Below are 25,784 nucleotides of genomic sequence, written 5' to 3'. Positions count from 1 at the left end.
GATCACTGCACCACCATTGCTCTGATTTGTACCTGCTATCCATAACATCACAATACGAAACTTCTGTTTTCATTCTCATATGACAGTTTTTACATGAACGTTTATCAAAAACTGCAAGTGGTCATTTGAAGAGATATTCACAAGAAAAAAAACTACCTCTGCCTTTAAAATCTGAGGGTTTGTTTAACAATTCATTAATCCTTATATACCAGAGTATGATCTTTATTACATGACATAATTTTATGTTTTCAGTAACTATTGTTCTGTTATGCAAGTTTTTGAACATGGTATACTTTTTAAAACAAGTTACAGTTTTTTTCAAGAAAAATATTTTGGAATTTGTTTAAATCTCTATCAAAATCTGCCTTAGTAAATCAGGGTTGAGCTGTTACCTACTTGGTCATCATCATCTGGCAGGTTTCCAGCAAATTCTGGTTCTGAAGAATACTCTAAATCTTTCTGGTTCTAAATAACAAATAAAAAGTTATATTAGAAGCAACTCAGCATCTAAATACCAACATTGTAGTTGCTTTAAGAAATCATTTTAATACAAAGAGCATGAGATACACAGATACTATTATTCAAGACAAAAGTACAGTTTTTATGCAAATATTAGCAGAGACCCACCAAACATTAGCAGTCACATTAGCATTTTTATTGCAACATTATGTTTTTAATAGGACTGGAAAGACCAACTTCAGGTGACTGATGGTGGTTCTTGTACTTACCTGTTAGTCTTCCTGGTGAGTTATGATAATTACAATTATGCTACAGAAAGTCCTTTACAACTTGTATTACTGTAGTTTTCTCTTACTGCTGTAGACTAGATGTAAACATTGGTTTTATGTTATTTATGTTTGTTTTTTAAACTTTGTTTTGTTTTACCCGAATTTCCTTCCATGAATTTTACTAAATTTACTTTAACTTTTCACCGAATGTTTGGCACAGATAGCCTAGCTGCTTTGTGCCATAAAACACTAAATCAACCAACTAACCAACTACTTCTTTAAATACAGAACTACAGGCTTAAGCCACTGTTGATTATACTTCCAGCTAAGTAATGTGAGAAGAAGCAAACAAATAACATGAATTAAACTGATGTATCAGAACTGTACATTTAGAATTAATACAAAATAATTCTAATCTAGACACTGACATTTAGTTTCATTTGTCTTAAAACTAACATTAACTAAACTTTTATGTGCAGCTTACATTTGATAAAAAGATAAGTTGTAACCTGTATGCAGTTTCTCCTGTAGTTTAATTGGGACTAAACTTTATTTAGTGATAATATTAAGTGTGGTAAAGTTATGATAACCTAACACACTTTTTTATTGTGTAATTTAAATACTAAGTTGAAGAAATGGCAAAAATGTTTACAAAAGTCTAAATAAACCACAGCCAACAGCAATCTAAATAACAACAAACCCATATGACTGATCAACATATAATTTTTAAAATATACTTTACAACCAATCCCAGTTTTCAAAAATGTATATCAATAGAGATGCTAAATTAAGAAATCGACAAACGCTGTCCAGTTTTGATGTCTAAACATTTTATTTTACACTATCTGATATGCAATTTGAACGATGACTTTCATGTTATTTTGCTTAGCAACAGAAGTATTCTGGTATTGTTGTTTGTCTGTGCACTGAAAGTTTGATTTTATGAAGAGTAATAGATAAACTATCCAAATTAGTATTAATTATTTGTTACTTTAACATTCCAAGCCAAAAAAGACTGTCTACAAATACACTATGGCATAACATAAACAGATGAATGAAATGTTACACATGGTTAGTTTTCTAATATCTTAACACATAATAAGAGTATGAAACACCAAAAAAAAATACAACTTAAAGAAAAATAGAAATAAATTATGAACATCAATAACAGTAAAGTTGTCTTGAAACAGAGTTACCTTGTCAAGTTCTCCAAGGAAGTTAGTTTCTGGTTCAGAAGAATAGCCTGCTTCTCTTTCATCAGCTTCATCTTCCTCAGCTTCCTCCAGTGGAGCTAAAATAACGTTTATTACTTTTACAACTGCTGATTAGTTTTAGCCTGATATACACTTCAAGAAGTTCTTTTACAAACCAAAATTCTTACAACAGAATCCAAAAGTTACAACAAACGAGGCAAAAATCCTGAAAAAAACAAAACAAAATATTTCTTTCGATCACTTATCTAAACAGTTACTAACATACATAATCAGTTTATTTTAGGAACTTTAGATACAAACTTTATACCATCATATAAAGAGGAACGTCTAGGTTCTTGGATCTGGCAAACCATTGCAGCGAGATCAGTGAAAGATGCATGGTGGAGACTTTTCTTTTGCTATGAGAAAATAAAATATCCTCAAAAACTGAACTGTTAGAACAACATGCTCAATAGAAGTTAAAAAAAAATCTATCAATGAGAGATTGACTGAAACTAAGATTATATAATAAAGTAACTACTGTAAAAAGAAACACCTCACTAAGAAATGACAAACAGCCGTAAGTTTAACAGGGAAGTGAATTTTTGACTTAATAAAAAACGTTCCTGCGTGTTGTTTAAATTCTAATACAAATAACGATTAAAATTAATCAATATAAACTCAGATCGAAACTAAGGCAATAAAAGAAAAACAATACTCATCTACTTTGATAAATATATGAATTATAATTTACCTATTTTTATGACACTGTTTGACTTCAGTGGAAAACCACTGTAAATAGAAAAACAGTTGGTTCTATTTACTGTGTTTTTCCTAATTGCTATACAAAATCTTGTTTCATCTTATTATCACGACTTCACTTTTCTATGTATCCCCATATACATCAGATGTCAGTTCTTGGTAAATGTAGTTCTAACTCACCTGACAATAATGAGTGGATTCCATTATAAACATAACATATATAGTCCAAAAATGATAATGGCTGATTTATCAAAATTTATAGCTCACTTACTTCAGAACATAGATTCATCAAATTATACAGAATATTTGGTTCTGCAAACTTCCTATTTAACTACCTAAAATACCTGGATTTATTAAGATATAAAATACATCACTTTAGCAGATAATAGCACGTAACCTATGTCACAAAAACTCCCAAACAACCATGAACAGATTTCTTCGTTTTTAAAAGTAGATACAAGAAACGATAAACCTTGGTTTGGCCACTTCAAATATTACCCAATAAAACTTAAAGTACTCTGGGTTCAAAACATACAACTTCAGGAAATGAACCCGATTTTCTTACGTACTATTTTAATTCAATCACTTCACAAAAATGATTTTCTTTTTAAATTAAGAAATAATGCAGTTATTATCCTGTTTTCTGTTATTTCAAGACTTGATTTTGGATGTCTATGTTTTTTTTAAATAGCTTTTAAGGTCAAGAATGTATTGCATCAATTACAGGATTATTTTTTCTCTAAGGAAATCTCTAGCTTACCTGGTGATAATGTTCTGTTTTCTCATGATGTAAGAAACTGTGGAGTGACTTGTGGCCATGTTTAAGAGTTGTAAACAATGCCTTTCCATGTTGAAAACCAACCTCCTGTACAAATATCCACACATAGAGAGAAAGAGAAAAAAAAAGGTATGTCATAAGGCATACAAAATAATGAAATAAGAGAAGTCATCAAATAAGTGTACATTAAAGGACCAGAAATATTAACGCTGTAATACATAACCCCAGTATCTAACAGGTGAATAATACAACATTATATACAGTACATGATATTCCACATTAACACCCCTGAAAATATATTAACACAACTGCCCTTTTTAAATAAAATGTTTACACATCTAGTTTGAATAAGAGTATTCAACTTTGTATTTATCATAATATTAAACACGTTATTACATTTGCACAAATATTTTGTGTACCTTTTCAGTTTCTCTATAAATTTCTAGAGTTCTAAGGTCAATTTTTGTGGTCAGTATATCGGACACATACTGTTGCACACATCCAGTAAAAAATGGTTAAGTCAAAAACAAGTTACATTTCAAAACACACTTTCATACATATTAACTAGCTTACGTATGCAACAGTGTATTATTCTTGTATTATGTGGCGACTTACGGTAGATTTACAAAGTTAGTAAAAACAATCCTAAACATGCTGGACTTCCAACCATTTCACATGATGAAGACTACAAAAACAGAGCTGGTGATACCAGTTGATGTCTGTTTAGCTGAAATACATTACTTGGCTGTCAAATACCACATGCTTTCCACAGGAATCACTGTTTTGGAATATTCCATACATGGTTTTATTTTAAAAAATAATGCCATTTATGACTAGTAATCTTGAATATTCTGAATGCAGAAACGTTTAATGTTTTGGACCTTTAAATATGTCATCCACTTCACAGACGTGAGTGTTCAGAGATAATGAAGCACAAAATATTATAATGAATATACATATAAACAACACTCCAATAACGACAGGATCGCCGAGATGATGACGTGTACCTATAACACTCCGATACCGACGGGATCGACAAGATGACGACGTGTACCTATAACACTCCAATAACGACAGGATCGCCAAGATGACAACGTGTACCTATAACACTCCGATACCGACGGGATCGCCGAAATGACGACGTGTACCTATAACACTCCGATACCGACGGGATCGCCGAAATGACGACGTGTACCTATAACACTCCGATACCGACGGGATCGCCGAAATGACGACGTGTACCTATAACACTCCGATACCGACGGGATCGCGAAATGACGACGTGTACCTATAACACTCCGATACCGGCGGGATCGCGAAATGACGGCGTGTACCTATAACACTCCGATACCGACGGGATCGCCGAAATGACGACGTGTACCTATAACACTCCGATACCGACGGGATCGCCGAAATGACGACGTGTACCTATAACACTCCGATACCGACGGGATCGCCGAAATGACGACGTGTACCTATAACACTCCAATACCGACGGGATCGACGAGATGACGACGTGTACCTATAACACTCCAATAACGACAGGATCGCCAAGATGATGACGTGTACCTATAACACTCTGATACCGACGGGATCGCCGAGATGACGACTTGTACCTATAACACTCCAATACCGACGGGATCGACGAGATGACGACGTGTACCTATAACACTCCAATACCGACGGGATCGACGAGATGACGACGTGTACCTATAACACTCCAATAACGACGGGATCGCCAAGATGATGACGTGTACCTATAACACTCTGATACCGACGGGATCGCCGAGATGACGACGTGTACCTATAACACTCCGATACCGATGGGATCGCCGAAATGACGACGTGTACCTATAACACTCCGATACCGATGGGATCGCCGAAATGACGACGTGTACCTATAACACTCCGATACCGATGGGATCCCTGAGATAAATCTGCTAGTGACTACCAGAAACCAAGGACCTCCATATCACATACTCAGGGTTGTGAACATGAAAAAGACAACAAAGAAGAATTCAGCCAGCCACTCCTTCAACTACCAAAACATGCTCAAACACCTCCCAATGTCACATATAGAGGATGGGAAAGGGAACTGGGAATGAGATGAAAAGCAAGTCAGCCAGGAATGAATCTCTTGCAGCAGAATTGGTAGCAGCAAGTATTTACAGTTGTATTACAGCCCCTACAAGTGTAAAAACCCTGTAATTGAATGTTGATAGGTTGTGGTAACTTTGATCAATATATAAATGACTGGTTACCAAACCATACCCATCAATGTGATGTGCTTGTTAATACTACAACCTTTTAACACGTAGATTATTTTCAAATGATTTCATCAAATAAAGTTGTCCAATTTATTTTTCAAAAGACAAACAGGTAAGCCAAACAGTTTTATGACAGTCCTGTCAACATTGCATCAAAGTCTCATTTACTCAAGTGAATATATACAAACATGTTACATCTTATGTAACATCGCACAATGCAATAAGATTACACTAGATGAATGAACTTAAACACTACTGGGGAATCTTTTGAATCATCTTCACTACATTCACTGAAGTTTTTTTTTTCATTTTATGGACAATAGCCTCGACAAATTACAAAATAGTTAGTCTGTATTTGATCATCTCTGGAAAATATGGAAAAAATTCAAGGGCCATAAATCTGCCATCTAAACAAACATGTTGGGCAAGAAAACTGTATACCTTACGAGATAGCAAATTCAGTTATGCTTTGAAATTGATCACTTATTGGAGTAAAGGGACTCTTGCTGCTCAAGATGGGTTTTCTGTAACCAAGTCTATTTGCTTAGAAATACTGCAAAAATATTAACACAGCAATGCACTTCTATTCTTCACCAAAATTATTTGACGAACTAGAATAAGTTGGCACCGAGGCATCTGGAATTGCAAAGCTTATACATCAATGAAAAGTACCACAGATTCATTCAAATCATTTCCATCTGGAAAAAGATAGTAGTTAAGTGTTTATGAGGAAAGAAAACCATGCTGCTAGTGCTTGTCATACAAAATGGGGTCACCTGTTGTCCACTGCACATGCTAATAATACCATTTTTAAACAGATTTGTGTTAGAAGTGAAGATGGTATCTAAAAGGAATTAACAAACCTGTAATAGTTGTGATACATAACCAGTAAAGAGATGGAACTGATATGCTGGACTAAAAACTTGTAACTTTTGTGTTTCTTCACAAAGCCTCAAAATGGTATTGTATTGCACCATCTACCACAGGATACAAGATGCAGCCCTAGTAAATCACATAGGTTTCTGATAAAGAATAAAGTGCCCAAGATAATTTCATGATGAAGCATTAGGAGCTTAATGTACAGATTTCAAAAAAAGCAGTGAATGTTCAGGCCAACCATCATGCAGTGATCTTCTTGCCAGACTAATAAAGAGACATTCTGTTGCTGCCAAACTGTGTGGCCTGTAGCAACCCATCTGAAAAGTAGAAATAGACTTTAAATGCAAACATTGTAATATATCAATGTGTGCAGTTCCATGCCACAAACTGTACAACTTGTACAGTAATTACAGACAAGCAGGAGTGAGTTAAAAGATACAAAAGAACAGAACAGATTAATGAGGGCACTGTGTAAGTACCAATGGGCTACATATCAATGAATATCAACTTTAAGATAATATTTTATCAGTTCAAACTATTCTCTTGATTATATCAAGATTTTGTAATAATATCTTAAGTAGTTTCTTTATAATTGCAAAATACCTAGAACAGTGTTTTTTCATCATTGTGAAACACATATTCAGCACCTTGATGTCAATATTAAATTTTTATTCAGTGTCAAAATGATTAAAGATAAGTGTGTATGTGATATTTATACTTCTTGATTGAAGTACTGTAGGAAATAACAGCATGACATTTCTCATCACATATTACAAACAAGTGGGAAAATAATTTTTCAGACATTAATGTTCAAAAAGTTTTGTCGGTGAGTAATGAAAATAGCATACAAAATTTAAATTAAGTGTGAATTTCAAAAGGGTAATTATTAAATAATAAAAAGGAGATAGAGAACATTAAGCAAGACAAGTGAAAGTTGTGAATTATAAAAAATAATCACATTTCATGTCAGCTAAATACATTCAGGGCAAATGTGTTTTAACAAATCAGAATCGACCTGTAAGTCATAGTTGTATACTGGAAGCTCATATTGTAGCTTCAGTAATTATCTATTGTCAACTCAAATTCTACTTGCCATTATCTCATCAAAACATCCAAACTGCAATGTTTTGTACTTGTCGATAGGGGGCCTAACGTACGTACAGTAATCGCTACGTTTTACTTGCTCCAACTGTCGCACGCAACTAACGTAAGCAAGACGAGACTGAATTTCTGGAAGACTTGGAACCTAAAAAAACAGAAAGGAATAGGTTGCTTCAAAACTTTCAGTAATGCATTTATAATAAGATGAAATTGTACAGTTTGTATTAAAGATACATATCACAGAGCTCAAAGTGTTATACACATATGACTCTAAGCACATAAAACTTTTAAGTCCAGAGAAGGTCTTTAATCATTTTGCTTGAACTAACAGGATTCTATGTTACACACTAAGTACCTCCAATACAAAGTACAAACTCAACGTCAATATGAAAACTAAAACGTGTGCACATTCTATAATTCTTTTACAAATTTCTTTACTTTAAATAAATTCCTGTTTCAGTTCTTGAAAGGTGAAATCTCAAAAAAAAAGCATCTGTGAAAATTACATTGTAATCTAAATACAAAACTTCTCTCTCAACAACTGAATGATGACTTTTATAAATTATGGGTTTTTATTTTCACTAAGACAGAAGAGTACTTTCTTTATTGCTAAATTTACTGGACTACAATTTTGAGAATAATGGTATCAAAGAGACAACTAAACTAGAAACAAACCCGAACAGGACTGGACCAAGGATTCCACCGTTTCCATAACAGCCACCACCCATTCAAAGTGTCCCCATAGTTCGTAAGATCCTGTTCGTCTTGACTCCCCACATCAATTGCAATAATAGTCTCGGCTCCTCTCTCTCTCATAACATCAGCTAATAGAGTAAAATGTTTCTCAAGTGTCATACTTCAGCCAATGAATGAGACACAAATATTATTTGTCAAAAAAATTAAAAACATGAAAGTTGAAAAATATTTAATCTCACACTATTCGTCTTCACCTGCTTGACTGAAATTCTCTTTAAATAAACAAATCAAACAGAATATAAAATACAAGTAACTTTGAAGAGAAACAAAAGGTTATAAAAAACCTTTTTCATCATGTGGGTCTCATCATTAATTAAGATACAACGAAAGCTGTGCTAACAAACAAATATTAATTATTTTAATTAAACATATGTATATTTACACATGAAACAGTTCCAGTGATGTGTGTCTGACTGGAAATATGATAAAAAAAACAACCCAAATATTTATGTTGTTTAATTATACATAAATCTTTTTACAAAAACAGGTTTCCAGTGCATTCTTTTTTTCAGTACAACTTATTTACAATAAAATGTGCACAGGTCTGTGAGACTGCATTATTATTATCAACACATGTGACTGATATTCTAACATAAACAGCCATAGTGGTTGGAAACTGATTAATAAAAAGGTTGTAATTACAATTATATTATCAATTGTGATCAAAAAGTTTATCTCAAGGGTTACATAAATTTAAACTTTATTAACATTAATTATCTTTCCATACAAAAATTATGTTTAATTAGAATGCATTTTAAGATATGGTACCATAGTAAGTAAAAACAGAGATGGAAAAATTCTGCATCAGTATACAATGAACGAATACAACAATGTTTGTTATTTTGTTTCATATAAAATTACATATATAATAGTTTAATAATTTACTTAGTAAGAAGGAAAGAATTGTGGGAAAAAATTAAAATAACTCTCAACTTTTTTCATTATTGGGTGAAAAGAGATTAAAGAAAATTAAAACCAACATGGAAATTCAAAATAAAAACTAAAACAACATGCAAGAATGTTATATAATTAGATAATTAAAATATTAAATTGGTAACTCAGATGTCATAATTTAATCATATAGCGTGAAAATTGTAACATAAAACCAAAAGTACAAATGAAACCTAACAGTTAAAATATCATAATTAGCAAAGTAAGACTTGTTACATTCAACAAAATTTGTAACTAATTTTATGGATTGGGTGATATTTCTCCTTTCTCACTTGATGGACCATAATGTCAAGTTCTTTGTCGAATTTTGAAACTATCTTTCTCTGAGCAAATGCAGGTTGATGGGCGTGGAATTTATGATTTGCTTTTTAAAACTGAAAAAAATGCAAGCTTCATTTAGTAATTTCATGCTGTCTAAGCCTCATATTTCTTGTCTTCAATTAAAGGAAAAAAAACTCTCAAAATGTTGAAGGAAGAAAATAGAGAAATTTACTGAAATTAAAAATGTTTAGTCAAAAGTTTTGAGGTTTTTAGAACTTTTCAAAAGGTCTTCATATCATAGCAACTGTTAATTGAAACAATTTAACAGAAAAAGACATTCTTGATAGTGTTATCAAGCACAAACTTAGAAATAAATATGCAGTTTAGTACAGAGTATTCCTGCAGTGTTAATTGCAATGAAAACAGGTACTAAGCCTAATGAAGTTCATTTCAAACTTTGTTTTAATTTTGATTTTCCCAAATGTTTCCAACTGAACTTACTTACCTTAATGTTCAGCCATACAAAATGCAGAAGCCGTAAAAAAACAGAGTGAAGGAAGGAAAAGGAAATAAATCCAGGCTCGTGAGTTACCCTCCCCATTGATATGACCTGTAACTTTTGTAGTTTGATCTGTCACTTAGGAATCAAACTTAAAAACTACATGTGGTAAAGGTTGTTCTGAAATCAGGAATTGCCAGTAATGAGAATGATAGATAGTCGAGGTATCCATTCATGAACTTCAATATAAATATTTCTTTCACTGTCTTAAGAAAGTGTGTAAGGAACCATTAGAGTTGGTTAACCACACTTTATAAAAATGTTCTACTGCATTGATACATCACTGCAAGTGTAATATGAAGCATCATATTTGTTTCATTATAAATCTTAACATATTAAATTGAAATGTTGCCATGGTTACATATTAAGGTCAGAGAACATCTTGGAAGGACACTCGTGAAAAAGGTGGTTACATGACCTACATCAAAGGCCACAACATTGTGAAGGAGGAAGACTTTATTGTCCCTGGAAACACACACAGTAGACCTTTCTGAACAGCAACGGGTTGCAAAACCATATTCTATGTCAATTTTGAGGCACAACCTCATCTGTAAAATGAAGGCTACTAATCAGTATCTGAAAAGCCAACATTTATGCACAGTGGAAGATGTCAAGGTACGTCGTCTACAAGTAACATTGCCAGTTACTGCCGATTGAGCCCGATCAGAGTTGAATGAAGTACTTCCAAGTGAAGCCCACAACCTGAAATACTGTTCTTATGAAGCATTATGAATGCTCACTATAGATTATATTTCCACGTTAAAGTTGTTTGTGAGGATAGAAACAAATGCACTATCAACTTTAATAAACTGTAAGTTCAGTCTATTCTATAAAGTAGAACTTCTTACCACTAAGACAAAGTGAAAATAGATGCAAAGTATAAAAGTCAAATAAATGATTTTCTTGAGATGCCACAACAATGTTGAATAGTCATCCAGACAATAAATACTGCATGTCTGATACTGATTTACAGAGTTGGGGGAAAATACACACAAAAAGACAATCAAAAGGAATGGAAATATTAAGGAAGTTATTTTTAAAAATTGATAACAAAATAAAAAACAAATATAACAGGTAGAAAGAAACAGTTTCATTGCAAGTTTTCTATTTTTCCACTGCTAAACCTTTCCAATACTGAAGGTATTCTCAAACTATGTATTAATATTTACTTACACTAACCTTCCTTACTAAAATAATTTGTATCTAATAAGTTTTATGTAAGCCACTACTACATTCATAATTATTGAAACAGGGTTACAAATCCACTACCTGACCAAAACTACCAAGCTTCACTGAATTCATAACCTAAAGAAGTTGTTTCAGTTGCATTTCTATTTTCTGTAATATTTTTAAGCAACAATTAATTCTCTTAACACATTACGATTTCTCAGCAGTTAAACACTTTAATCAAATCTAAATATACATCAAACACTGAAGCAGGAAGTAGCACTTAAATGTTTTATATAATTACAAATTTGGGTCATCATACAGAGACATAGATCTGCAGCCAACATGAACATATATAGCTATTAACAAGAAACAGTTTCATTAAAAGGTTATGCCCATTACTTATACATCATTATGTTAATAACAGATCTACAGTTGAACTAGTAATTGTGATCAACACGTGTTAACTGAAATGCTGGTATTAACTTAATGATAATGTACACATTACTGAACATATCAAAAGTTCATATTACTGAACATATTAAAAGATAAATTAAGATGCTATTTATTTACACTGAGATAAGCATTGAACTGACACAAAAAATACTGTTGTAATTCTTTTTTTTTTCATTCATGAAAAGAACTCAACAAAACGTTTCTCACAATGTGATAAAGATAGTCAAAAAGTATTACTGAGTGCAAACAAATTGATTGTGTAGCATTCACTCAGAAGATCTAAACATGCAGTATGAACAGACATCAGCTCTCCTTTTAAATTTTCAACAACCATGCTCCATGGAAAATGTTCTACTGTTAAAAATAAAGCTATTCTTCTGAGAAGAAAACCAAATGTAATAATACTCGCTGTCATACTGTTAGTAACATGCTGGATGCACATAGATTACATCATTGTTTACTCTACATATGCAAACACAATCTAAAAGCAGAACAAGTGAAAGAAAAAAGTGTTAAAAGTATTGCTGATTAAGATGTTTAGACACCTTCATTGTTTAAACAGGAAGATATATTCTGCATAAAACAATTAAGAGTTGAAATTATAACATTGTAGTTAGAATAAATCAAAACTACTGCTATGAAATAATGTAAATTACCCACTCAGTTATGCTTCAAGTAAAATCAAGCATTTCATAATCCACCATTAATGATTGGTCATACTCATAAATCAACATATGGTAGAGAAGGCATTACACCTTCGCAGTTCCTGATATTTCACTTTAATCTTGAGTAAGTTCATCACATGATGTATGAAAAAACTGACAACATTTAGTGTTGGTAAGGTTCTGAAGTATCTTTGGACACTGTTATGAAAGAGTTTTATTCAACTGGTAGCACAGTGACTCACTCGATGGAAAACAATGCAGCTCCAAAGAGCATTCCTCATAATGTTGATGGGAATGGTATCTGGTGATTGTAAACACTACTACAATGGATTATCAGTTGACAGAATGCACCTTACCAGCCATCTTGTACAGAAGCAAACAGATCTGAACCAGATATGGCAACCATATGCAGCTGTGCAGTCTTGAAGCAAATACCCTAGAATGTGAACTATAATCAACAAAAGTTATCTGTGTTGTGGTCAATGATCTTCTTTATTCATGTACCTAATAAACCATACCACAACACCCTTAAACCTTTATAGCCAATAATAACAACCTGCTGCCTGTTGTAACTACCAGGTTTTGTTGGTCCAATGGCTCTCCACCTTATTGAAATATTCAAATGTCTTCTGTGAGGTCTAGTCAATGTGTACAAACAACTTCAGGCACTTGAAAGTCTATGGTTTACCTAAAGTTAAGCCTAATAATTTACATTTAATGTCTCGTGGCTCACCAGATTGATAATTGCACAACAAAGAACTGACAAAAGTGACTAACAAGTTTGCTTTGGTAGAACTATAGCAATACACATTATAATTATCTCTTGAGTCATGTGTATCATAAAACATGTAATTTGTCTAATATACAAGTACATATAATATATATATATATATATATATATATAAAAGAGCTCTTTCACATGCATTCACGGTGATAGTTTACATGAACAAAGTAGCTAAAACAAAAACTTTTGTACCATTAAAACAATGAAAAAATATATGTATTACTTTTTTTAATATTTGAAGTGTTTGTTTCTTCAAATAAAATTCAGAAGAAAAAAAATATTCCAAAAACATGAACTACAGGCCTCTCAACAGGGTCCCCAAAAATTGATGAGTCAGATGCTAGAGCATCTTTCACAAAAATTCCATGAATTGAAAGAAAATTTTACAGCAAAACAGAGGGCTGTATTCAATCGAAAATGCTGCACTCTATCATTAATAGTTATAGAAACACAAATTATTACTTTGTTGATAGATGCAAAGTAAAACTTGGGTACCTACTGAAAATCTAATTTGCTGTATGTAACCAGTTATTCCTTTAAGCTAGTGCATAACATTCTTACCACTGAACATTTTCCATACTGCACCAGTTACTTAAAGGAACAAATAAATAATTGTTGATAATAATCTCTTCCATCAACAAATCACCTGAAATATAAATATGAAAATTAATGATGTGCATAGTGTGAATTATGTAATTATCATAAGCTGATGGTACTTTAAGGCTGTTGGAAACTATTAGTATAAAACACAGGGTTTTAGTATCACATATCAAGTATGTGTGTACCTTACAGACCCATACCCTGCTTCCTTACAACTAAGTAACATCACTATGTAAGCATCAATGTAATTCAATACAGTCCCATAATTTGGTTTTAATTTTATATGTTAATGAAATCATTTGGGTGAGGCTTTCCTTTCATTAGTGTCATTATCCATCACGTTCCGTGTGTTAGATTTCGCTTGCTTCATTGAAGAAAACGTGCTTTCACAAATATAGGTGTTTCGAAATGATGAATACGTTTTGAGTGCAAAGTTTCATAGTTTTGGGAAACACTCTCTACAAATAAATATACAGAAACTATCATGATTCTCATTTGTCTTTTTTAACAGATTATGGTCAGCTTGCAGCTAACACAATTTCAGTTGAAGATATGGTGGCTGTATTTCAATAGTAATTTCCATAAGGTTGCTAAACACCTCAACATTCAGAAAATCTTTCTTTGAACTCAGCAGAAATATTCTAAATAACTAAAGGTTGAAAAGAACTGTGCTGCCATCTACCAAAAATTCACAGTGAATCATCTGATGCGTTTTGTTGAAACTACAAATGCTTCTAGAAGTAAAAACAATTGAATTTGCTACGCATTAAAGAGTGTATAATGGAAATTTTGTAAAGATATTTGTCCAAATAAGGAAATGTTTGTATTAAAGTAACATATACAATTCAAATGAAATACATTTATAAACTGAAATCAGGGGGTGGTTCTATCTATACAAACAGAATTGACCATAGCAGAAATAAAGCAACACTTACAAGTAGGTGTTCATTTAACAGCTTCTGACCATATCCAATTAGTGCCAATTTTGAGTTCAAGTGAACTGTGACGAAGCAAAATGACAGTTTGATGAAGAATCTACTTGTGGACTAGAGCTAAGATGCTACTTGATAAATCATAATAACAGATGAAATTATGTCAAAACATGTTTTCAGACCCAAAATTAGTTTTTTTCAGCATCTTTTGAGGCCAGTTCTCAAACTCCTGGATACCACCGACAAGATGATGATGGTAGTTTTGCGATCATTTTACAGCCTTCAACAGGCAAATTCTCCATGAGTACCAAATGCTACCCTCTCTAGTCTATCAACATATAGTAAATAACATTTCAAGTAAGATTACTAAATTAAACTACATTATGTTTGAATATATCTCATGTAACAATTAAGCAGAAAATTTGTTACATATAGTTTCAGTATTAATGGACCCCATAGAGAGTTTATTCAATTAATAATTACATGAGTAAAGCAAAGGATATGATGTGTTTGATGCAGATGTATCCCATGGCAATTTCAGCATTTTCAATGTCGAAGAAAATTTAAATGTTTTGGATATGGATGTAGAATAAAATATTTGATACTGTTTATATTATCAGTCTTCAAGTCAATTTTTTGTTTGCATGTAAATTCCTCGAGTTGGTGGCCTTTGTGCTCATTCATCTAGAATTTTTGTGACTTTTGGAAAGTTGAACCCAAACAACTGGCCTTCACAAGTACACCTATTACAATGGCAAAAAGAAAATTCAGCACTATGATTTTTCCTGAAACACACTAAAAAATGTCATTTATTTCAAAAAGCTTGAAGATGTAACACCAGCTGGGAGATATTCTGCTACCTAGCTTGCAACCTGAAGTTTAGCATATTTAAATGATCAGACATGTCTATCAGGAATGCCAAGGATCAAAGAATGTCATTATCTTGCAGTTGATTAATGTCCTAGTGTGGGTTACAGATTTGAACATTCTGGAGGAAAGACAGGATTTCTTTTATAAGATAAGAAAAAATGCCAAAGACACTTCCTTGAACTTAGCAATCTGATATTCAAATGCAATGATAAATCACTGAATTTTTCATTCAGTTCCACAAAAGATACAAATTTGATAATTTCTGTGGATTTTGTTTTTTAAATTAATGCCACTTATGATGTTTGTTATATTTACAACATTACCCATTATGTCAACCTGTTCAACTTCTTCACACATTGCTTTCTGGTGTATATATACAATTCAGTGAAGAGTGACAGTATCCATTTTATTTTTCTTAAACAAACTGATAATTCCCATTTTAATGCCAGGCACTATTTGTTCACCATCAGTTACAAGGAAGAAAACACTCCTGAAAAACCACCATATTCATTAATAACAAGCAATGATATCACAGTGCATGTGTATGCTTCATGGACTCACAACCTATGTAATACCAGTATGTAAGCAATACATCTCTGGCTTGAACCAATACTTAAAATACAAACTATATACAGCATACTGATTTGACAACGCATGTGTAATAACTCCAAGAACAATGCAATAGTACACATACAGCACTCACTACATGGCACAGAAGCATGATCAGACTTATTTCTTCAAATATATTACAATTTCTAAAACAGCTGACAAATACAGAAACTAACATAACACATAACTACTAAAAATGAAAATGTGTACTACAGAGACACAACATACTGAACACAGTCTAATTTGTCATATGGATCACAGATATCAAATAAGATATGTACAGTGATATAGCCGTAAGTTCAACAGACAGTTTTATTTTAAATATTTTCCATTTGGTATATGTGGTACAAAACATGAGTTGATTTGGTGTTTCATTGAGATAGATGGTTTTGTTGGTGCAGAAATAATATATAGACGTTTGGAATGAAACATATTAACTAAAGATAAGCTACGTGACTTGTACAAGTATCTCTGACCAAGTATGGACTTGATGGGTCTTTATTTATTCAGTTTCCAACATTGGATTTGTAATGTCAAACGTATGCTTGCTTTTACAAACTACAATGCAGAATCTCTTCAACTCACTTGGAAGTTTATAATGCATTACAAAGGAAGTAACTTTAAAATTGGAGGAACTGTGAAACCTACTGAAACACAACTTCATTTCTCTGTTCATAAAATTAAACTGTGTTTGTCTGACTACTGAACTTACAGGATCATTGAAAACATAGAAAAAAATATGACAATGTACAGCATTTTCATTTGACAATATTTGTTGACATCAAATGCATTGCATTACTTACCACAAAGGTACAAGAACTATAGATGTTTTTTAGACTGAATGCAAGAAATACAGGACATCAAAACAATTTCACAGGAACTGCAGCATACCTGAGAGGGCTGTACTAATACTTATAAACAAAAAGGTGTTGAGAAGCCACATCAAACAGAAACAGTAATATATTTAATTACATTTTTTATTTTGTTATTAACACGCTGGCTCTCGAGCCAATTTTGCCAATACTTTCCAGGATCCTGCTGGTCGTTTTACAAAGACTTTTTTTGATTTGTGTGGGAGCCAAAGTGTTAATTACAAAATAATAATGACAACTGAATGGAAGCTTCCATTTCTTCAAAATAACAAAACAAGCAGCTAATTAAAACTCATCTCATCTAAGTAATGTATTACTTTTGACTAAACATTTTCATACAAGCAAAAAGCAAAACAAAAGTGAAAAAAACAACAACTTCCAAAATCCTAAATATTTAATGTCTGTTGCAAAATAATAATAATTCCATAAAACTGAATAGAAGCAGTAACCATGCATGTAACATAACAACAAAATAGACAAATATAAATACAGTTCTACAGGACTGAATCAGCTCATGCTAGGGAAAAAAAGCATATGTTAATGTTAGTGTACCTGGTAAATTGTTGACGTAGCAGCCGTCGAGAAGCAAGTGGCCGTCAGTGGGGTCGCAGAGCGGTGGAAAAAGTCCAGCATAAGTCATGCTGGCCCGCACATACCGCCACAGGCTACCTAGATGATTAAACAACCAACAGACAGGGGGAGCTCTGGTCAGTGGGGGCAGAAAACTGTAGATAGATAGATAGTGTAAAAAACAAAAATGCCTACCTGGAAGATTGTTGACATACCCTCCATCCAGCAGCAGGTGCCCGTCTATGGGGTCACATAAAGGAGGCATGTAGCCTGACAAGGACATGCTGGAACGGACATAACGCCACAGCGAGCCTGGAAGCACCACATAATATAACAACCCTCTAGCTAACTACATTATTTTCCATACCTTTCTAACAACCTGGTTGGCACTCAAGCCACAAAATACAATATTTTAACAAAAACCTCACATTACTAGCAAAAAGAATAGGTGATACGAGGTCTGTTAAAAAAATACGCGGACTGTTTGAATTGCGCGGCTCCAGTTGGTTCCAGGGGAATCCACTTGGTGTCGCTAGGTTCGCACAGATCAGCTGATTATGATGCCATTTCCCGATTGCAGATATCTTCATTTGTGTATTAGCTACGCGATTTTAAGTGAAGTGCGATTTTTTCGTTTGACGGATTTCAGAATGAATGACCTGAAGGAGCAACGACTTGCTGTGAAATTTTGTGTTAAACTTGGAAAATCTGCGACTGAAACCTTTGCTATGCTTAACACAGCTTACGGTGATGTTGCTATGAAGCGTACAACATGTTTTAAGTGGCATGAACATTTTAAGGATGGTCGACAGTCCATTGAAGATGATGAGCGTCCTGGACGTCCTTCCACGTCAACTGACGACCCACACGTAGACAAAACCAACACCCTGGTGCGGGCAAATCGACGTCTGACTGTCAGGGAGATTGCTGAAGAGTGTGGGATATCAGTTGGATCTTGTTACGAGATTTTGACCGAAAAATTGAAGATGCACCTCGTTGCTGCGAAATTTGCACCTCAGAACTTGTGAGTTTTTCGCCAAATACTCGATCACTGTTCTTCCCCACCCCCCCTACTCACCTGACCTTGCTCCATGCAATTTTTTTTTGTTCCCCAAACTCAAAAGACTCTTGAAAGGAAGAAGATTTGAGACGATTCCCAAGATTAAGGCAAATGCGACGAAGGAGCTGGAGGACATTACAAAAGAAGCGTACCAGAACTGTTTCAACAAGTGGAAACACCGTTGGGATAAGTGTGTGCATTGGGGAGGAGAGTACTTTGAAGGGGTCCCAGACCTGTAACTTCTAAATAAAGTACATTTTGTTTTATGACGTCAGTCTGCATATTTTTTGAACAGCCCTCGTACACTAATGGTTTAGAATGAAGTTGTCTAAAAAAATATAAAAATACAACTTCATATCAAATGAATCACAGAGTTCTTAAACATAGAATTTAATCTACTTTATTATGTTACTTATTGTTATTAGCTATAACTATGAGAGAGAGAGAGAAGGTTGAAACTACCTGACAAGTCATAAAAACTTAACATTTTCATATACACTTTGGCACCCATTTAGTAACAGTTACTTGCATACGTCCACACATAACTTACTGAGGCTAATTATTTAGTATATTAATAAACACATTATGCAAGTGATAACTGAACTCTTTCTACACAAAACAATAAATATACTAACAAATGAACCAATTTAGTCACATGTGATTAATGTAAATACCAAACACTTAACTGAGTTTTAGTTTTGTAGTTAAATAAATTGCACCTCTATACAAGTTGCACATTTACGATCTTAAAAAGTTCGTCTTACTGCTACATGCAATGCATTTTTATTATTTCTTTATGGATGCATTGTTTTATTTAATGTTCATGTTATTTCACATAAACAAAGAACCATTAAAATTTGTTTATGCATGTTCCCTTTCCTTCAATGATTGATCATAATGACAAAGACGCTGACTGTATTATATCAGTTTCACATACTGGGATGTAGTTTTGTGGTGCATAGATTTAAGAGGAACCCCAAATGCGTGAATCACCCTTACATTTGAAAATAAATTATCATATAAAACAGCTTGATGTTAACCAATTTTATTTGCATTCACCGTTTTTTCACAGGTACGTAACACTTCAATTTATATACTAATAAAAATAAATTTGCCTTAAAAACTAGTTTCTTTTTCACTTTGAAAAACTAATTTGCTAGCCCCCTTTTCTACTTACAATTTCCTAACGAATACTGAGTTACTGTAAATATTGATTCCTGATATCAAATTGACTGACACACGTTGTACCAGTAAGCTTGTTCCCTCTAAGCTGCATGTCTGCACAACAGTCCATTAAGTCCTACACATGCACCCTGATTGACAGTAACTTCTTTGGTCTTGAAAGATTCAGTCAAACAAAATAATTTTCAAAATGCTAAGGTTGCACTGTAATACAAAAAGAAAATCATAATATTTGAATTTTACTTCACATTCAATGGACTAGAGTTGATATCTCTCTTCAGGCTGAGAACCTGGGACACAGAGGTGGTTCACATATATGCATTCTGTGTAGTATATTAGGTAATGTATTAGTCAGCTGATTAAACTAGTGTAATGTTTTCAGCTTTGTTTACTTCAATTTTATTATGATAAATATTTAATGTTATTATGTATTTTATTTCTTTTATAAAAAATGGCAATGACTAAAGACATTAATATAGACAATTGCTGCACCATAAATAAGTCATAAGTCAACATAAAATTCTTTAGTATGAAATCCCGTACACAACAAAAAATACGATAATATACAACTGAATATGTACTTGAGATGCAATTAAAATATTAACACTCCAACTTTAACAACACTAGTCAAAAAATAATTTAGTTTATTCTCAAGTTTCCATGAAAACATCAAAATTACCATAAACCCCTTGCTTATCATTGTATGCCTGCTCTTTCTGTTCCCAAAGTTCATATGAATGTACTCCAATAAGAGTTTTGAACATTGAATCTAATGGTCTGATTTGTAGGGCCTTTCTTCACTATTTACTGTGGTTCTTGGGAATGCAAAATACTTGGTCACAAAAGAGTTAATACTGCTTACATTAGTGTACCTCAGAACCGACGGTATGGGTATTAACACTTTTACTAATAAGGAGAGAACAACGTTTCGACCTTCCTAGGTCATCTTCAGGTTAAGAAAGAGTTTGAATGTGACTGTTGATGGCCACATCTTAGGGACGAGAGTATAAACAGGTATGAGATTGTAGGGGGCGTTGCAGGTGGATGTTAGGTTATTAAACTACACTGACAAATACAACACCAACATTATTTATAAAATACAATGCAACGACTGCCACGACTTCTATGTTGGAAAAACAAGCAGAAAAATAGAAACCAGATTCAAAAAACAACAACAAAAAAACACCTTCACACGTTTTTTAACACTGCAAATCAAATAAACACAACATAACATAGAAAACACCCAGATATTAAGTATGGAAACAAATATAAACAAACGTAAAATCAAAGCCCTACTTATACAGCAACTAAAACCAAAATTAAACCAATATAAAGGAGTACCTTTATACCTATACTAATTAATAACCTAACACACACCTGCAACGCCCCCTACAACCCAGTACCTGTTTATACTCTCATCCCAAAGACGTGTCCGTTAATGATCACATTCTAACTCTTTCTAAACCTAAATCTGTCCCAGGAAGGTCGAAATGTTGTTCTTTCCTTATCAATAAATGTGTTAATATCCACACCAGCCGTTCCAAGATACATTTTTATTTCAAGTGGGTTTCTTGTCATCAAAGACCGCTTACATAAGTAACAAAAAGACCAAAATATTTAATATATTTATTCTTTGGTGTCAAAAGAATACAGCTAATCAACAAACCACCAAGTTTACAACATGATTACTAAACAAATAAAACCTAGCACACAATACCAAAAATTTACTAATGGTGCAACAAAAACCTTCAAATCAGAGCAAGCTAGTTACTTAGAACAAAACTACAACTAACCTGGTAATCAGTACAACTAATAAAACAATTTTCTTACACTCCAACTTATAAGGAATAGATTACAATGTTACATCAACTGTGTACCCTCGCTGTAAACAACATTTTTTACCATAACCCCACTAACATCTCATGAGGGTTCAGCTACTAAAGAAGATTTAGTCCTAAATACATACATTAAGATAACAATGCAAAACCACATCTATAATAGAAGTATAATAATAAAATATAAAAAGTAATAAAATTAGATACTTTAAACATTATAACGAATACTACTGAAGAAAGTAACAAAAACATTAATGAAGCATACCTCACTTACACTCAACACTAAAACCACCAGTCAATAATGCATAACACTGCTGGTCATTATTGTATGAAACAGCTATTACTACAAAACTATAAAAACCTGACAAGCTCTTATAAATTCCACAAGTTCTATAAAAACAAGAATCTAAGAAAAGTAGAAGGAAAAAATTGAATGTATATCAAAAATAAACTAGAAATTTTATAGAAGTAACCATAGTAATATTAAAAAAACAACAAAAAACTATAATTTTCATATTAACAGAAGAAACTATTCCTCTTGCAACTGATATCTCAAACTACAGAACATGACAAACACAAAACTACCACCTACATTTTATATCTGAAACTACACAACAAAAACAAAACTACCACCTACATTTCATATATCTTAAACTACACAACAAACACAAAATTACCACCTACATTTTGTGTATCTTAAACCACATAACAAACATGCTGCCTACATTATGTATATTTTGAACTACACAACAGACACAAACACATAACCACCACCTACATCATGCCAAAGATAACTGATTTGTTCTTACTTAGAGTATAAACACAAGATCATCAGTCAACGTTACTACTGTAAGAATATTCTAAGAGCAGCTGTAGTAATTTTAAACTGCAAACTTTTAAGTCAAAAACTGAAACTCATGAGTGTATATTTAATTCATCTTTCATAAATTTAGTAATTTAATAAAAGCTTACTTCCTTATTATATTTTTGAGTTTAGGTATGGACTGTTTTTTATACTCCCACAAAACTACAGATGGGTTACTTGTGCTATCTCATTTCGACTTCATAGACTAGATGAAATGCAACAGTTAATGAAGAGCATTGACCATCATCCTTATACATAATACACAGCAATACCCTCAAGGTGTAAATAATTTGTTTGTGTGTGTGTGGATAGAGTAGATGAGCCATGAACCCTCAGATCCATAGTTGGGCACACACATTAACCACTAAGAAACACTCGATCCTTGACTTTAGATATATAAGAAGAAAATGATATAACAGTATTAAATTGAAACTGGAGTACGAGATTACGTTTTGCCATTAAAAATTTAATTGTAAATGTGTACATGTGATTCTCAAGTTAACAAAAACAGAGTTATTTCAAACTAACAACTTTTGGGTTTTAACAAATGCTCCATGAATCAATTACCTATTTCTCCACTTTTTTTTTAACATCAAGCGATAAAATCATGAAATTCTTAATATGCTAACTAATACGTTGAAATTATGAAAAAATCTTTAAAAATCAACAACAACTTGTTAGGATCAAAAGTAATGAGTGATGGTTAACTAAGAGACAAAAATAGTTGCATCAATCTTCCTACAATCATACTGAACTGAAATATACAATAAACAACAAAATATTTAAGGAAAAACATTAAAAAAGTTTTAACTATATAAATTAGTTCACTAAGAAGATAAACTTCCAAATGCTGCTATTAAGTTAGATGATACTGTTATTAACACAATACTTTCTAACTTGCCCTAAAATTTATGTAAAACAAAGCACAACTTATTTAAATCTTAACAACAACATAAGAAGTATAATTTTAGTGTTATCTCACACAGAAATGATTTAGCCATATGGTAGAACTTACTGATAACTATGGTGAAAAGGGAATTTTGAATATATTTTGTTCTCACCAGTTATGTACATTTACCGAGTTCACAGCAAGAGAAGGAAATACTGTAAAAACTTACCGTGAGTGTGAACACGCATGCAACTTTCTGTTATGTCTGTTGTGACCGTAAAGAAAGGTAGCCACAAGTCTTCAATCTGTCTCTCCCCAAACACTTCATGTATAACATGGTTAAACTGAGACCCTGAATAAAAGGGGTAGTGAAACAGTAAGTTGTAAATAACATCTATACTAATGTTTAACAATAGTCTTTATAAGGCTGGGTGTACTTTCAGAAACATAACGTCCAAAAAGATACATCCTGCTATGATAACTCCAGTATTTTTTAAGTTATGAATTATCTGACATAAGCAGCTTTTTAGAAACTTGCTGGATTTCCTTATTGTAGCTACTTGTTGTACTTTATACCTAGTTGTTGTACGTTATGCCTACTTGTTGTATTTTACATCTAGTTGTTGTACTTTATACCTACTTGTTGTACTTTATGCCTAGTTGTTGTACTTTATGCCTAGTTGTTGTATTTTACATCTAGTTGTTGTATTTTACATCTAGTTGTTGTATTTTACATCTCGTTAGCATCTTTCTTGTCCTCATTCCTAACATCATCATTAGTAACACTTTGATCATGTTACAAGAACTGAAATGTTTCTCCATCTGTACAAACATGTTACATTTCACAGCGAGTCAAAAATTCCAAATTTTTAAAAATGTTTAGGCTTGGAATTTATTATACAGAAATGACCTCTGTCTCTTTAGAATTCCATAGAGTTCACACTATTGAAAATAATAATTTCTTACTCATGGTTTCCCACAACAAAACACCTTGAATACTCTAAACGTTTGCTAAAATATGTAATGATCCAATGTTAATAGTGAATTTTATTTTTAACATATACTCTATTATACTGGATATTTGAACTTTAAAACAATCCAACCTGAAAATAATGTTTTTAAAAAAATGCTTCAAACTATGGCTAGTTATAAGTTCTCTGCATACTCAACTTCAAAACCTAGTTAAATACCAGCACTGACAGCCTGTTGGTAACATGCTACAGTGCTACAATAAAACCTTTAACACTTTATAACAACTGCTAATTATTATAAACAATAATGAACAGTTTGACATTTAAATCTCTTATACCGATAATAAAAAATGTGAGTAAAATAATGAAGGATAAGGATGTTTGTTTCAGGTACTTGCACAAATGTGCACAAGAACCACTTGTAGTGGCCATCCATAATTTTACACTGATAAATTAATCCTTCTTACTAAAGGCATCCTTTTCTACACATATCATGATGTTTTAGTGAACTACATTCAAAATTTAATTAATCTACTTTCTTTTCATGATATACCAATAAGTATAGCATAACAAAGTAGATAATAATCCATATTTTAATAACACACAAGTTTCAAATTCTTAGTTTTATATGGCAATATGAAACAAATCCCGAATTTCTCCAGCAGGTGAATTGTGACATTTTCTCTTCTCCAATTTATTTACCACCCTACTTAACATAAATTACTCATCATAATATCATCATTGCTCAGGCAAAGCATAATTTGTATAGCCTTCAATCTTATCTAATTAGAGAACCATGAAACAGACAATCAGAACCCTCTTGCCAAACCTATCCTCTCTTTCAGAAATTAATAGTTCTCTCTGGTGTTTAGTACTGTGTTGTTTAGTTATTGAACGTGTTACATTACATTATTTTCTATACAAAGAGTTGTCTACTTCACTTCCAGTTCAAACTTTATTCCTACAGTAAACACATCAAAGAGCACAGTTAAATTTTTAACTGTTCTTGTCATAGCTAGAAAAACTGTGAGTTATATGACATGATTTTTTTTTTGCATGATACTAACCTGCATTCTTTTGCACATTATTTCATTAAAAAAACAATTTTAGTAAAACAGCACCATTAGTATAAACAAAAGATCAGTTTTCATGATAGCCGAGAGCACAAAAAAGACCCAGGTACGTACTATATGTCTTCCTTATAATGCAGAATCGTTTATTT

At 32.6% G+C, this 25,784-nt stretch overlaps 1 protein-coding gene across 8 annotated transcripts in view; it reads right to left on the bottom strand.

The window, feature by feature from the left end:
* The window catches only part of sws (patatin like phospholipase domain containing sws), a 102,429-nt gene that overhangs the window by 2,480 nt on the left and 74,165 nt on the right, over positions 1 to 25,784 (bottom strand). For 2 of the 8 annotated variants that reach the window (XM_076491406.1, XM_076491401.1), the window contains exons 27-35: positions 23,821 to 23,943; positions 17,956 to 18,072; positions 17,743 to 17,859; positions 8,384 to 8,532; positions 7,701 to 7,853; positions 3,444 to 3,548; positions 2,250 to 2,340; positions 1,925 to 2,019; positions 397 to 465 (exon numbers count right to left, since the gene is read on the bottom strand). In XM_076491406.1, the coding sequence (XP_076347521.1) occupies positions 397 to 465; positions 1,925 to 2,019; positions 2,250 to 2,340; positions 3,444 to 3,548; positions 7,701 to 7,853; positions 8,384 to 8,532; positions 17,743 to 17,859; positions 17,956 to 18,072; positions 23,821 to 23,943 (1,019 nt within the window). Of the gene's footprint in view, positions 1 to 392; positions 466 to 1,924; positions 2,020 to 2,249; positions 2,341 to 3,443; positions 3,549 to 7,700; positions 7,854 to 8,383; positions 8,533 to 17,121; positions 17,230 to 17,742; positions 17,860 to 17,955; positions 18,073 to 23,820; positions 23,944 to 25,784 lie in introns of those variants that run through there. The other 6 variants (XM_076491402.1, XM_076491405.1, XM_076491403.1 and 3 more) reach the window with 6 other exon arrangements.

This window comes from Tachypleus tridentatus, chromosome 2, assembly GCF_004210375.1.
Source record: "Tachypleus tridentatus isolate NWPU-2018 chromosome 2, ASM421037v1, whole genome shotgun sequence".
In the NCBI taxonomy this organism is placed as follows: domain Eukaryota; kingdom Metazoa; phylum Arthropoda; class Merostomata; order Xiphosura; family Limulidae; genus Tachypleus; species Tachypleus tridentatus.
This window is presented reverse-complemented; position numbering and strand designations above follow the sequence as displayed.